The sequence below is a fragment of the Danio rerio genome, chromosome 16 (genome assembly GCF_049306965.1).
Source record: "Danio rerio strain Tuebingen ecotype United States chromosome 16, GRCz12tu, whole genome shotgun sequence".
In the NCBI taxonomy this organism is placed as follows: Eukaryota; Metazoa; Chordata; class Actinopteri; order Cypriniformes; family Danionidae; genus Danio; species Danio rerio.
This window is the reverse complement of record NC_133191.1, coordinates 31,195,866-31,210,121: the sequence shown is the minus strand read 5'-3', so window position 1 is coordinate 31,210,121 and position 14,256 is coordinate 31,195,866. Positions and strand designations below refer to the sequence as shown.

Here is a 14,256-nt window from a genome sequence, read left to right as displayed (position 1 = left end):
AACTTTTGTTAACTTTTTATTAACTATTTTTAGAACTTTTACATTCACAAACAGTTGCAGAACCCACTTTATGGAAGGCAGGTAATGGAGCGCTGACGTCTTGTAAAGTTCAGTTCCAAACCCTAGCAGACACACCTGGTTTAGCTAATCGAAATCTTACTAGGCTTTCTAGAAACATCCATGCAGGTGTGTTGAGGCAAGTTAGAGCTAAAATCTGCAGGACACAGAGTTTGAGCAGTCCTGTAATCTAACAATCAAAATACTATATGAGTGGCACCAAAAAAAACAAAGAATTACCAGTACCAGTTTGTAACCTAAAATGTTTGATAGTTGTTGTTCATGTGTGTTATCTTACTTTTTTGTCAGCTCACACTCAAGTGCACATTTCAGAGATGCGAATGATAATGTTAGGCTTCCGAAGAGCTGGGAAAAGTTCAGCGGTAAACACCATTTTAAGCATGGAAGCATTCACTTCGAAGAGAACCACTGTATGTGTAAGAAGACAAGGTGAAGTGAACGGGACACATGTGACAATAGTGGACACTCCAGGCTGGTGGAAGTGTCTCTCAGTGACTGATACTCCTGAAATGGATAAAGGAGAACTTTTATTCAGTACTGCCCTCTGCCCTCTGTCCACCAAGACCACATGCATTTCTGCTGACTCTGCGATTAGACATGTCATTTACAGCAGAAGAGAAGATGTCAGTGGAGGAACACATGGACCTTTTTGGTGGGCGAGTGTGGACTCATACTGTAGTGCTTTTCACTCACGGAGACTGCCTAGGTGACGTGACTGTTGAAGAGTTTATTGAGGGTGAAGGGGAGGCTCTACAGTGGCTGATTGAGAAATGCGGGAACAGGTATCATGTCATCAACAATGAGAACTGGAATGATGGCAGTCAGGTCACAAACCTGCTGGACAAGATAGAGAGGACGGTTGCACAAAATAAGGGGTGTTGTTATGAAATTGACCAGAAGGCTGTAAAGGAAGTGAAGCAGAAACGGAAAGCGGCAGAGAAGAGAGCAAAGGCACGAGCAAGGTATCAGATGAGGAGGATGAAGAGTACTATGAAGGGTAAGATCTAGTACTATGAAGGGTCTGATGAAAACTTGATGACACAAAATAACTCATAAATGCCTTTGAAAGAAATCCCTTTGCTTCAACAAGATAATCAAAACATCAGTATTGTTAAGATTTATTTCAATGTATTACTCTTTAAAGGGGTGGTCCAGACTTTTTTTAAGCAATGTGTGCTCATGCTTTATTTGTTAAAAATCACACAATTTTTTATATATCTTACTTTAATTATATACTGTTACTCAGCTAACAAATTGAATGTAATATTTCCTAGTTCCCCTGAAAGCCTGCCCTCAAGAGGCTCTGATTGGTCAGGTAACATGTGATCGGCTCCACGTCACCAGGAAGTGTCGCATCCAGTTATGCCTTTACTACAACGCACTGTGCCTCTGCTTTGTAAATAATGTCAGTCAGTGTAGCTGTATCAGTGTGTGCCTGAATTAGTCAGAAAATGAATGCTCTCTAAAATAAAATCTTACAAATGTCTTTCATATTTGGAATAAGCATGTCTAAGTAATATGAAACGTTCACATATTTTTTGCGAGTTTATTATTTGAGATGTAGAACGCAGGGAAAGCAGCCGCAGAGAGACACTGCAGCGCTGGAGAAGATTGTGGGTGTTTACAGCGATTTGACTAATAAAAAAGAATTTCTAGCTAAATTGTTAACAATGTCAAACAGCATTTCCTGTTTTTCACATCCTTGTTTACATCATTTCACATCCACGTTCACATCCTTGTTTACATCCTTGCTACAACATATATTGTTAACGCTAGAAACGGTGCATGTAATTGATCAAATTTAACAAATAAAAATTCTTACAGGTTGTGGCTATAATGTACAGCTTCTTCTATTAAGGTTGGAGCTGCTCCTCCTTTGAGGAGTTTGTAGCCAAATCCAGCACAGAGAGAGATTCTGGAAGCTGTCCTTTGTCAAATACTAGAGCTATAGAAGCTATGTGTAAATAGCAGCATTTGGACAGCATTTTAGCTTTCTCTGCTATAACAATACAGCACCTCTGGCCATGTCCCTTTGCTGCGTGGCATGTATGCGCGTGGTGAATGCGCATGACCTGAAGCGTTTGTAATCTCACTAGGCTGGATTAATTTTTTTGTAGTCCCCAAACTTTGTTCACTGTAGTCTTTGCTAAGCTAACTCTGTAAAAGCCAATGTCTGTCTTGGCATTGAACTTTGAGCATATTAAATTTAGAGATGTTGTTTATGTTCACACAGCTGATATCATGTCATAGTGGACAACCCCCCCCCACCCCCCACCCCCAAAATGCCACACCAATGAAAAATGGTGAAAAAAGAGCTTAGAATTAGAGGAATAAATTACATTTTAAACAATAAAACAGCATTCCAATAAAGTCCTTGCAACATTGGACCTACAATATTCACACAGACAATAGTTATTTAAAAATGATGAAATAAATAAAAAACACAATATTGTACTTTGACTGAAAAAATAAAGCAGCCATGGTAAACAGAAGAAACTTCAGAAACACTTTTATTGAAGGGGGTGTTAGACTGTCATAAAACCTTTGTAATCATGACATGATATACTGAATATGAATTTGATTTTATGAATGCTTATGGCATTGGCAACTGTCAATAAGTGACATTTGCTCAGTTATCAACATAACATCTGTCATAAACATAAATGTCATTATTATGTCAATTATATTGATGAGGTCATTATAATTCAAAAACACTTCCAAAAATTGTATTATTTTAATAGGTTGTATAAAATAAAATAATAATAATAACAATGACGTGTGTGTATATATATGCAAAGGATTCATTATCACATATTAGTTTAGCGTTAAACTTTACTTCATAACAGGTAAACATTTTTAATTAGAAGCAACAGATGACCTACAGATTTTTAAAATTCAAACAAATAAAGTTATTTTTAGTTTTAATTGTGTAAAAACAATTATAAAAACTCTACATACAGTACATTGGTTAATTTAGCAAACATCTCATTGTGCACAACTGTACTGATATTACAAAGACAGCAAATTACAAGTGAAACAGAACAAAAGCACATAAGTAAAAAAGACAAAGGGATGATGCAGAGGATGATAAGAGCTACTCTGGCTGAAAGTATTTCATTGCATGCAATATTGTGTGTTGGAGGAGGGTTACAAAGTTCAAACTAAAAATTGAGTTTATTCTTTTGTGGCTTTATTATGGCCACAGCTAAAAAACAATGTTTCAAGAGTTCACACTTAGCTGATGATTTACAAAGCTTATTTGGCATGCTGTCCCGGGAGAGAGCCCCGAGCTCAAGGGCTCCTCGAGCCCGGGGCTTCCTCCCGTTGGCAGAGCAAGAAGGGAGCCTGAGCTCGGTGGATCTCAGAACTCCCCTGCCGCTGTAGCTAAGGGAACGTAAGGAATTAGACAAGCTTGATTGTTAAGTATGTTGAATGTCTTTGGATGGTGGGAGGAAACCGGAGAGCCCGGGGAAAACCCACGCGGACACGGGAAGGACATACAAACTCCCCACAGAAACACTCACCGGTCCTATCGAACTAGGACCAGCAGTATTCTTGCTGTGTGGTTCACAGTGCTAACCACTGGACCGCCGTGCCGCCCAATTGCAGGTAAAGGAGGAGAATAGGGGAGGAGGGGGGTTTTCTTCCAAACGAAGATAAAGTGAACTGAAAACTTAGACTATTTATGGTGCCTTAGGGCTCATATGATTGGAAGATTAGTGATTAGCAAATACGAGACTGGACGTGATAAATCATAAGCACGTGATCCTCTCGAAATTAGTTTATGAATAAACTTCACTTCAAGAGTTCACACTTAGCTGATGATTTACAAAGCTTATTTGGCATGCTGTCCCGGGAGAGAGCCCCGAGCTCAAGGGCTCCTCGAGCCCGGGGCTTCCTCCCGTTGGCAGAGCAAGAAGGGAGCCTGAGCTCGGTGGATCTCAGAACTCCCCAAAATGCAGAAATTAATCGCTCGGGACAGCAGCCGCGTATTCGAAGAAAAAACCCCCCAAAAGGCAGGAAATTTAGAGCTATATCCGGCTGCTGGATATAATAGAAGGAAAGAGGTTAAATGCATTGGCATTAATTAGATAGGATTAATAAGGGTGAAAAGAGGATTCTAATAACTCTTGCTGGAGTTAGAGTTTGAAGGAACCCCTGCGGGGGTCAGGGTTTTCGGGGTTGAGAAGAAGGGGAGAATAGGTGGTTTGAAGCAGTGAAAAGAGAACTTTGAGTGAATCTTGTGGGAGTTGGAGCTCTAAGTGACCCCTGCGGGGGCCAGAGTAGAGTGAAGGTATAGAGCAGTGAGTGGAGGAGAGTAGCTCTTACGAAAGATGGAGCTTTGAGAGAGTTTGAGTTTAGAGCGGCCTCTGCGGAGGTTAGAGCTTGAGGGTAGGGTGTAGATAGGAGTGACCTCTAAGGAGGTTAGAGCTTGAGGGTAGGGTGTAGATAGGAGCGACCTCTGCGGAGGTTTGAGCTTGAAGGTAGGGTGTAGATAGGAGTGACCTCTGCGGAGGTTTGAGCTTGAGGGTAGGGTGTAGATAGGAGCGACCTCTGCGGAGGTTTGAGCTTGAAGGTAGGGTGTAGATAGGAGTGACCTCTGCGGAGGTTTGAGCTTGAGGGTAGGGTGTAGATAGGAGTGACCTCTGCGGAGGTTTGAGCTTGAGGGTAGAGTGTAGATAGGAGTGACCTCTGCGGAGGTTTGAGCTTGAGGGTAGAGTGTAGCTAGGAGCGACCTCTGCGGAGGTTTGAGCTTGAAGGTAGGGTGTAGATAGGAGTGACCTCTGCGGAGGTTTGAGCTTGAGGGTAGGGTGTAGATAGGAGTGACCTCTGCGGAGGTTTGAGCTGGAGGGTAGGGTGTAGATAGGAGTGACCTCTGCGGAGGTTTGAGCTTGAGGGTAGAGTGTAGCTGGGAGGAGCAATGAGTGGAAGAGAGTAACTCTTGCGAGAGTTGGAGCTTGAAGCGACCTCTGTGGAGGTCAGAGCTTGGGGGTAGAGTGTAGATAGGGGGAGATAGGTAGCAGTGAGTGGAAGAGAGTAACTCTTGTGAGAGTTGGAGCTCTGAGCGACCTTTGTGGAGGTCAGAGCTTGAGGGTAGATTGCGGATAGGAGGAGATAGATATCAGTGAGTGGGAAAGAGGATTTGGATAACTCTTGCGAGAGATTGGGGCTCGGAGCGACCCCTGTGGGGGTCAGAGCTAGAGGGTGAGTCATAAGGAGAAGAGAGGTAGTTGAAGTAGAGTGAAGAAGTTTTAGCTTGAGCGGACCCCTGCGGGGTTTGGAGCTTGGAGAAAGAGTCTAGGCGGAAAAAGAATAGGTAACATCGTGAAGAAGAAAGGACTGTGGCCGCTATGGCCGAATCCTGCGAGAGTTGGAGCTCAAGGGGGCCCCTTCGGGTGTCTGAAGAGTCTAGACAGGAGAAACAAGATCATTAGAGGTAGAGTGTAAAATAGATTAGTTGGGAGTGGAGTGTAGAGAAGAAAGGAACGAGAGGCTGAAAAGTAGGGTTATAAGGATAAAAGATTTGGAAAAGTTGGAAGAAGGGAACAAGCACAAATATAATACATATGTACAAACGCAGTAAATGCGCAAAGAACATGTGGATACAAACATCTGCATCTGTAAATAGCTATTGGTGATTGCAGAAGATGCTAACTGCAATGGCCCTTGAGGGAGTCCTTGGCAAACATGTAAGGGTGCCATGGGTGGACAATTGGGCTTCTGCGGGGTTTGGTTTGGATGACTCTTGCGAGAGTCGAGGCTCTGTTAGACACCTTTTTGAGTTGGAGCCGTGTGAGGAGGTGCTTGGGGGTTGGTTAAAGCCTGTTGGCTTTCTTGAGGTGGTATTTACTGAGACGTATATAAGATTTGAAAGCTTCAGAAGACCAGCGACCAAGGGTCTGGATCTGATGGTGTGAGAGCCCGTTGTAGTGGCTGCGCCAATCCTGAATGAGTGGCTGGAAAAGGGCTCTGGGAAAAAACCTGATAGGCGAAAGATTTCTTTAAGGTGTTTTTGAAACCAGAATCGAGATACTGGACGGTTAGCGTCATCAGTAAAAAGCGGGGCCAGTGGGTTAGCCTCTTGAGATTTTCTAGGCTAAGAGGGTTTGGAATGGGCGTGTAGGTGAAGGAATATTGAAAATGAGGATAGAGTGTCCTCTCTGGAATTAATCTGTTTTGCTTTGTTTGATAAGGAAAGAGATAGTTTCCCTGTCTTGCAAAGCTAGATCTGAGATGGTGGGGTGGAGTAGAGGGTTAAATTTGGATGTAACTGTTAATTCAGAACATTTAAGAAACCCCCCAAAAAAATGCTAGATTGAACATAGCATCTAAGGTGCGGGCTGTATGGGAGGAAATGTAACCTTTACAGAGGGTGTAGATGCATGAGGTAAGGATTTTGAGTGTAATGGGTTGTCTAGCATGGTATGGAATTGTTTGAACGAATTCCATGCTGTGAGGTATGCATTGAGGGTTCTGGGAGCTATTGCTTGTAGGATAAGAGATAGAGAAGTTTGATGAAGATTATGAAGTGGGTGGTTTATGGAAATATCGTTACTGAATAAGGAGGGACCGGCGTTGGGTGAGGGTCTGCTTCCGGGGCTAGTTGCCAGAATATCTGCAAAGAGAAATGAGAGAGAGAGTCAGCGATTTGGTTTTTGCAACCAGGTACATGTTCAGCAATCATGATAAATTGTTTTTTAGCAGATATCCAGATAAGGTGTCTTAAAAATGGCATAAGTGATTGGGAGTGGGAGCGCCCTTTGTTAATGCAATGCACTGTAGCTTCGTTATCGCAGTGAAAGAGAATGCTAGATGTAGACCATTCGTCCCCCCACAGGATGGCTGCTGCGATGATAGGGTAGAATTTGAAGAGGGCTGAAAAACATTGGTCTTTGGAATGGAATTACAATTGGGTTGGCCATGTTGAGACAAACCAGTGTCCTTTATATTAGCCACTGTAACCTATTGGAGGGGCAGCGTCTGTGTATGTGTTGATGTCAATAGGGGATGCAATCAAGTCGCTGTAGAAAAAGGAACAGCCGTTCCATTGCTTAAGGAAAGAGATCCATAAGCAAAGTTCATCGCGACTGGGTTTGGAGAGAAAAATTGTTTCTTCTAAACCATGAACTATGGTGGATAATTGAAGGAGGTGGGAAATGAAAGGAATAATGCGCATAGCGAAATTTAGATGGCCGAGAATTGGTAGGAGTTCTCGTTGTGTGCACATCTGTTTTTCAAGGAAAATTTGGGATAGAGAAATTATTCGATTGATTTTCTCTTTAGGAAGGGATGCTTGGAATTTATGCGAGTCTAGATTAATACCCAGAAATTCGATTGAAGTACTGGGTCCTTCCGAGATCAGCGAAAACCTGCTGGGTGATCGCTAGGTGTTTGGCTGGAGGAGATGACGGGGGGGAAATAAGAAAATCGTCTAGAAGGTGAATGAGGTATGGTATTTCGTAAATATTAGACAGAATCCAGCATAAAGCTTCTGACATCATGTCAAATATTTTTTGGGCTGCTTTTGCATCCGAAAAATAGAATTGATTTCGCCAATAAATGCCAAAAGGTGCCAGAAGTCTGGGTGGATTGGCATGATTTTAAAGGTAGGGGAAATGTCTTCTTTGGCTAGCCAGGTGTTACGACTGGCTATCTTTATGAGAGAAATCTCTTGATCAATGTCGTGGTAGTTAAGTAAATATTCGTCCAATGGGATAGTGCTGTTAATGCTAGGAAAGGAGCAATTGTGTTGGGACGAAAGGTCGACTACAAGGCGTTTTTGCCAGAACATTTTTGAGTAGCGACACCAATGGGGCTAATGCGCGAGATATTAAAAGGAGGAGCCTTGGAGTTCCAATCATGAAGTTGTTGTCGATTTCTTTTTAATAAGATAATCGACGGTTTCAGGTTCGGAGGTTGCAGACTGCAGGTTAGGACAGATTGGATAAAGTGAAAAATGGAATGTATCCTTTGTGAAGAGGATGTGGAGTGTAATAGGTTGGATGAGGGTCAGCTTCTGGAGCCAGCAGTCATGATCTCTAAAATAGAAAAAACAAAGAGAATCAGAAATTAAATCTTTGCAAAATAATACAAGTATGGCAGACATGAAAATTGTTTTAGTTTATATCCATGCGAGGCATCTTAATAAGGGCATGGGCGGCTGTAAATGGAAGCGCTTTTGATAATGCATGGTCCGATGACTTCATTGATACGATGTGCAAGGATGGTAGGGGTGGGTGTTCGTCTCCTAACGGGATGACAGATGAATGGAGAGCTGAGGACATGGGATATGGCTAGTCTGGTGGTCCTGGAAAACTGGTACCCCTTGAAGACTGAGCATGTGAAGTGATAGTGAAGTTTAAATTTGTATTTATAACAGTCAAGTGGGAAGTTTGTTTCTTTGCCGTTTTCACATCCGACTGACTTGCTATATAATCTTATATGACGCTTGTAAATCAACACATGAGTCGCTGGCGTATTACAATTGGACTTCTGTGCTTGATGGCATAATGTTTTTCAATAGCTTGTTAATATTTACTGGTTGGGTAATAATCTTTTCAGAAGTTAAATGTCAAATGGAATTTTATTTTATTTATTTATTTATTTATTTTATTTATTTATTTTTTTTTTTTTTTATTTATTTATTTATTTATTTATTTATTTATTTATTTATTTATTTATTTATTTATTTTTTTTTTTTTTTTTTTTTTTTTACTAAATTTACAAGCGTGTCTGGCCTATTCATTCATAAGGTCTTTGCAACAGAGTCAAGAGAGAGGGCGGGACCATCTCCAGTCTTTTAGCTCATTGGATGGAGACGCTTATCTTTACAGCTATTGGCTTAAGGAGTTTCAGTCAGGCCATGCAAAAGGTGCAAAAAGCCTGGCGGCCATTTTGTTGATCAAATTCAACATTGTTTGTGGCTGGAGCTGCTGCTCTGCTGAACACATTCCAGCAAACAATCTGTTAAACGATGGATAGCATGTGTACTGCTAGGAGAAGGTGAGGGTTCCGTTTTATTGCAATAGCTTTGGAGTTTTGGCTTATATCTTGCTGGGAAATAAGGTTGAAGACACAGCAGATGTGTTGTGGAGGCTCTTTGAAGTGGAAGGTTTTGGTGTTGTTGTTTAAGCTGTTGATGAAATTGTTGGAGTTGTAGTTGTTTGAAATGGTAGCAATAGTAGTTGTTGTTGTTGTTGTTGCTGTAGCTTGTATATTGTAGCTTGTAGATTGAAGCTTTTAGATTGTATATTGTAGATTGTAGCTTGAAGCTTTTGTAGCTTGTAGCACTTGTAGCTTTTGTAGTTGATGAGCAGAGCAGAGCGTTCTTCCAAATGAAGATCCTGAAGATTGTAGCTTGTTGCTGCTTTAGTTGTCCATGCTGGTTTAGAGTTGGTTCTTCAACGGAGCTAGCTACAGTGAAGCTGCTTCTTCCAAACGAAGATAAAGTGAACTGAAAACTTAGACTATTTATGGTGCCTTAGGGCTCATATGATTGGAAGATTAGTGATTAGCAAATACGAGACTGGACGTGATAAATCATAAGCACGTGATCCTCTCGAAATTAGTTTATGAATAAACTTCACTTAATTTTAATGAGAAAGTTTTAGTGTTGCAGTATATACTCAAGAGTTTGTGTCATTCAAGTTGCATTATTTAATTTGGAGCCTGAGTCTTGGGTTTTGGAAATGTGATATTTCATCATGAGTTTTAAGTAATGTATATAAATTGTTAAAAAATAAAAATAAAAAAGACCTTATTAGTCATTAAAATATATGTTTTAAGTCTTTGAATTATGGTTTTAGCTTTTTCAAATCCATGAATCTTTTTTATTTCATTGCTAGGATTGTTTTACATTTGTATTAACTGAAAATATTGGAAAAAGCAGAAATTGGCTTGTTAAATGTTATAGATTGCATTCAACCACAACCAAACTACCCAGCAGGCACAGAATGTCAACATGATAGTAGATTGACGTTGCACCTGTTGTTGGGTGGAAATGAAAATCAGGTTGACCTCAGAACTCAATGTCTGACTTAACGTCAGTGTCCAACATTGGACAGACATTGGATTTTGGGCCTTTTTCAACGCATTTAAAAAACAATCCAATATAAACGTCTAATGATATTACAATTTGACGTTGTGTGGACGTCAACATTATGATGCCAATAAGTCATTGGATTTTGATTGCCATACCTAAAGAAAAAATAAATGTCAGTGTTTGACATCAATATGACGTAGGTTTAGGATGTTTGCTCGACGTTGGATTTTGGTTAATTCCAAACACAACCTAAAATCAACCAAATGTCAATGTTTTTTTATTTCATTATTGGATGTCAAAAAAACATTGTCCTTAGACTGCTAGAGAATGAATTTTGGTCACCCGACATCACGACCTAAATCTAACCTAATGTTAATGTCTTATGACATTGTGTGCCTGCTGGGTATCAACCACAATGTTAATACTGTACAAATACCTACAAAATTCAAGATATAATTGCAAAAATGTATAATAATTAGCACTAATCTGTATCTTAATTAATATTACAAAGTAATTTAAATATATATTAGACCACTCCTACAGTCGGTGACACTTCAACTGCCACATGTGGAGCCACTGCAGTACTAAGGGATAAAGAACATGTTTTTACAGCTATTTGACAATATGCCAAAAGTAGGGCACAAAGGGATGGGATATAAATTATATACATACTGTATGTATATATACAGTAGCATGTATAATGGTTCATACTATTGTCAATGCATGATTGCACTCAGCAGGCTATGCGTGAAAATATTCAGTCAGTTAACAAGACACTTTTTTTGTAAACTTCTATACCTTCTTGTAAATTATTGCAGTAAAGTATGTGTAGTATTGTAATCCAAAGTATCTAAAGCATAGGTTATAAACTCAATTCCTGAGGGCTGCAGCTCTGCACAGTTTTGCTCCAATGCTGATCAAACACAGAGTTGCGCCCTCTAGGAGTTTGAGACCTATATGCTTTAATATGCTTTAGGGTTTTAAAAAGCACATATGTGGTATTTCAACATGTTTGTCATTGCCAGAGTAGCTGGCATGTAGTTAAACAGCAACCAAATAAGCACTGCTTCTCATATGATGAAATTTATTGAAGCTCAATTAACTATAAGTATTTTTTGTGTTGTTTTTTAGATACTGGAAATAATGTCTCTGAATTTAGTCTTGTGCTGCTGGGTTATGGAGAAGCCGGGAAGAGTTCAGCAGGGAACACTATCCTGGGCAGACCTGCATTTGGGTCAGGAAGAACATACCAGTGTGTTCAGAGACATGGAGAAGTGGGAGGGCAGAAGGTCAGCATCATAGACACCCCTGGCTGGTGGAAACATCTGCCCATACAGCAAACCCCTGAACTGAACAAAGAGCAAATCACCCAGAGTGCATCTCTATCCACTTCAGGGCCGCCTGCTTTCATTTTGGTAACTCGTGCTGACTGTTCTTTTAAAGAGCAGGAGCGGAAGGCTTTGGAGGACCATTTGAACCTTTTTGGATCCTCAGTTTGGGATCACAGTCTAGTTTTGTTCACTTTTGGGGATCTGATCGGAGGCAGAGCCATTGAGCAGCACATTGAATGGGAAGGAGAAGCTCTGCGGTGGCTTGTTGACAGATGCGGAAACCGGTATCATGTTTTTAATAATAAAGCTAAAGGAGAAAGTCAGCAAGTCAGAGGTCTGCTGGAAAAGATTCAGGAGATGACGGTGGCAAACAAAGGGAGAGATGACATGGATGAGCTGAACAAGGTGACAGAGAGCAGGAAGATGGAAAAAGACAAAGCAAACACCAGGATGAAGAGACAGAGAGGAACAGATGGAGAGGAATCTGATGATGTGTTTGTTAATAGTGAGGAAGAAGAAGTCCTATGGGCAAAAAAACTATAGCTTTAAATTTAAATTATATTTACATTTTTATTTAGTCATTTAGCAGATGCTTTTATCCAAAGCCACTTACAAATGAGGACAAGGAAGCAATTTACACAACTATAAGAGCAACAATGAATAAGTGCTGTAGGCAAGTTTCAGGTATGTAAAGAAAGTGTAAGAAGCAAAACATTTAGTAACTTTTTATTTATTTATTTATTGTGTGTGGTAGTTAGTGGAGGAGTCAGAGAGGGAATTGCATATTAGTAAGGAAAGTGGAGACTAAGTAGTTGAGTTTTTAGTCGTTTTTTTTTTTTGAAGACAGCGAGTGACTCTGCCGTTATGATGCAGTTAGGGAGTTCATTCCACCAACTGGGCAGATTGAGCGCGAGAGTTCGGGAAAGTGATTTCTTCCCTCTTTGGGATGGAACCGCGAGGCGACGTTCATTCACAGAATGCAAGTTTCTGGAGGGCCTATATATCTGCAGAAGTGAGAGCAGATAAGAAGGAGCGCAGCCAGAAATCGCTTTGTAATCAAACATCAGAGCTTTGAATTTGATGCGAGCAGCAACTGGCAGCCAGTGCAAACGGATGAGTAGCAGAGTGACATGTGCTCTTTTCGGTTTATTAAGACCACTCGTGCTGCTGCACTCTGTAGCATCTGAAGAGGTTTGATAGAGTTAGCTGGGAGCCCGGCTATTAGAGAGTTGCAATAGTCCAGCCTAGAAAAAACAAGAGCTTGAACAAGGAGTTGGGCTGCATGTTCAGATAGGAAGGGTCGGACCTTTCTGATGTTGTAGAGTGTGAATCTGCATGATCGAGCAGTTCTAGAGATGTGGTCTGAGAAGTTTAGTTGGTCATCAATCGTTACTCCAAGGCTTTTCACCATTTTGGATGCAGTAATGGTTGCCCCGTCCATCTGGATTGAAAAGTTAGGATGTAGAGTCGGGTTGGCAGAAACTTAACTTCAAGCATTTCTGTTTTCGTGAGGTTAAGCTGAAGATGATGATTTCTCATCCAGTGTGAAATGTCTGACAGGCAGGCTGAGAGGCGAGCCGGAACCGAGGGATCATCAGGGTGAAAAAAGAGGTATAGCTGGGTATCATCAGCATAGCAATGGTAAGAAAATCCATGTTTATGGATGCTTATGTATCTTTAAATTTCCATGATAGGTGCTTGGTATACAATTTGAGCCTAAATCAATTCTAAACTCTAAACTAGAGGTACAAAAAGTTACCCTTGTGGGTACTAACCCAGTGATGGCCTTGGTAACTTATAGCCATAGTTTACCGGAAAATGAAAATGTGTTATTTACTAATTTCAAGTGGCCTTCTTTGTGATTGTCTTTCTTTTGTTGAACTTTGTAATGAATTAAATTAAAAATCCTTATTCAAAAAGAGGTTTAACCAAAAAACAAGATAACAGGGATTAAAAATATAATCCCTGGTGCCCCCGCACTCTCTCTCCCCGAGATATAAACCAAAACACAAACCACTGAGAATTAACAAAAAAAATAATAATTTATTTACAGAAAATATGGAGCAAAATCACATCGGGAGGGTTTAAGCCAAAATAAATGACAATAAACCAAACAAACTAAGTTAGAAAAAACTTCCCTGGTAAATTAATAAGAATGTAAAATACAGAAAACGTACACCCCAACAAACAAAACAGAAGAAAACGGAAACAATAAACAAAAGGCACCAGACCTCCCTATGCTCCAAACAAGACAGGTAAACCATGTTTTTCCGGTTTGAATATACTTCACAAAGGGAGACTGGAGAGTAAATGATTACAGTATTTTAAGTTTTGAGTGAACTATCCCTTTAAAAGGTGCGTTTTTATGTAATGACTCTTAAAAAAGACAAAAAAGTTTATTATTAAATATTTAATATTATTTGGAGAAATTAGACATACTTATCTTTAATAGGGGTGTCACGATTCTCCAAATTCTCGATTCGATTACATTTTCGATTCTTAAGTCACGATTCGATTCGATTTTCTATTATGAATAATTAATTAATTAATAACAAATTAATTATTTGTAGCCTACAGTTTAAACTACCTGACCTGTATGGTCTTTGTTTTACCCATAAACAAATCATACAGTAAATGAATAAAGGCAAGTTACACACATAATTACCACCTGTCAATCACTTTTCTTCTTGTGAATAGGCAGTGACCTGTGTTGTTATTATGTCATCGGTAAAAAAAGGTGCACAACCAACAGGAACCAGCCAACAGTATCTGAGGTGTTTGCTAAAATGACTAAGTACTAGTGTG

At 40.2% G+C, this 14,256-nt stretch overlaps 1 protein-coding gene across 1 annotated transcript; it reads left to right on the top strand.

Moving 5' to 3' along the window:
- Positions 1–228: 228 nt before the first annotated feature.
- On the top strand, positions 229–13,673 carry LOC137487910 (GTPase IMAP family member 9). Its single transcript, XM_068214146.2, has 2 exons — positions 229–1,075; positions 11,252–13,673. The coding sequence occupies exons 1-2, from the start codon at positions 676–678 to the stop codon at positions 11,992–11,994; spliced, it is 1,143 nt and encodes a 380-aa protein (XP_068070247.1). The 5' UTR covers positions 229–675; the 3' UTR covers positions 11,995–13,673.
- Positions 13,674–14,256: the final 583 nt, after the last annotated feature.

Bases quoted from the DNA above. Each gene is read 5' to 3' on its own strand.
- LOC137487910 (XM_068214146.2), top strand. From the start codon at position 676: ATGTCATTTACAGCAGAAGAGAAGATGTCAGTGGAGGAACACATGGAC. The intron at 1,076-11,251 runs GTAAGATCTAGT...GTTGTTTTTTAG, and splicing joins GATGAAGAGTACTATGAAGG to ATACTGGAAATAATGTCTCT.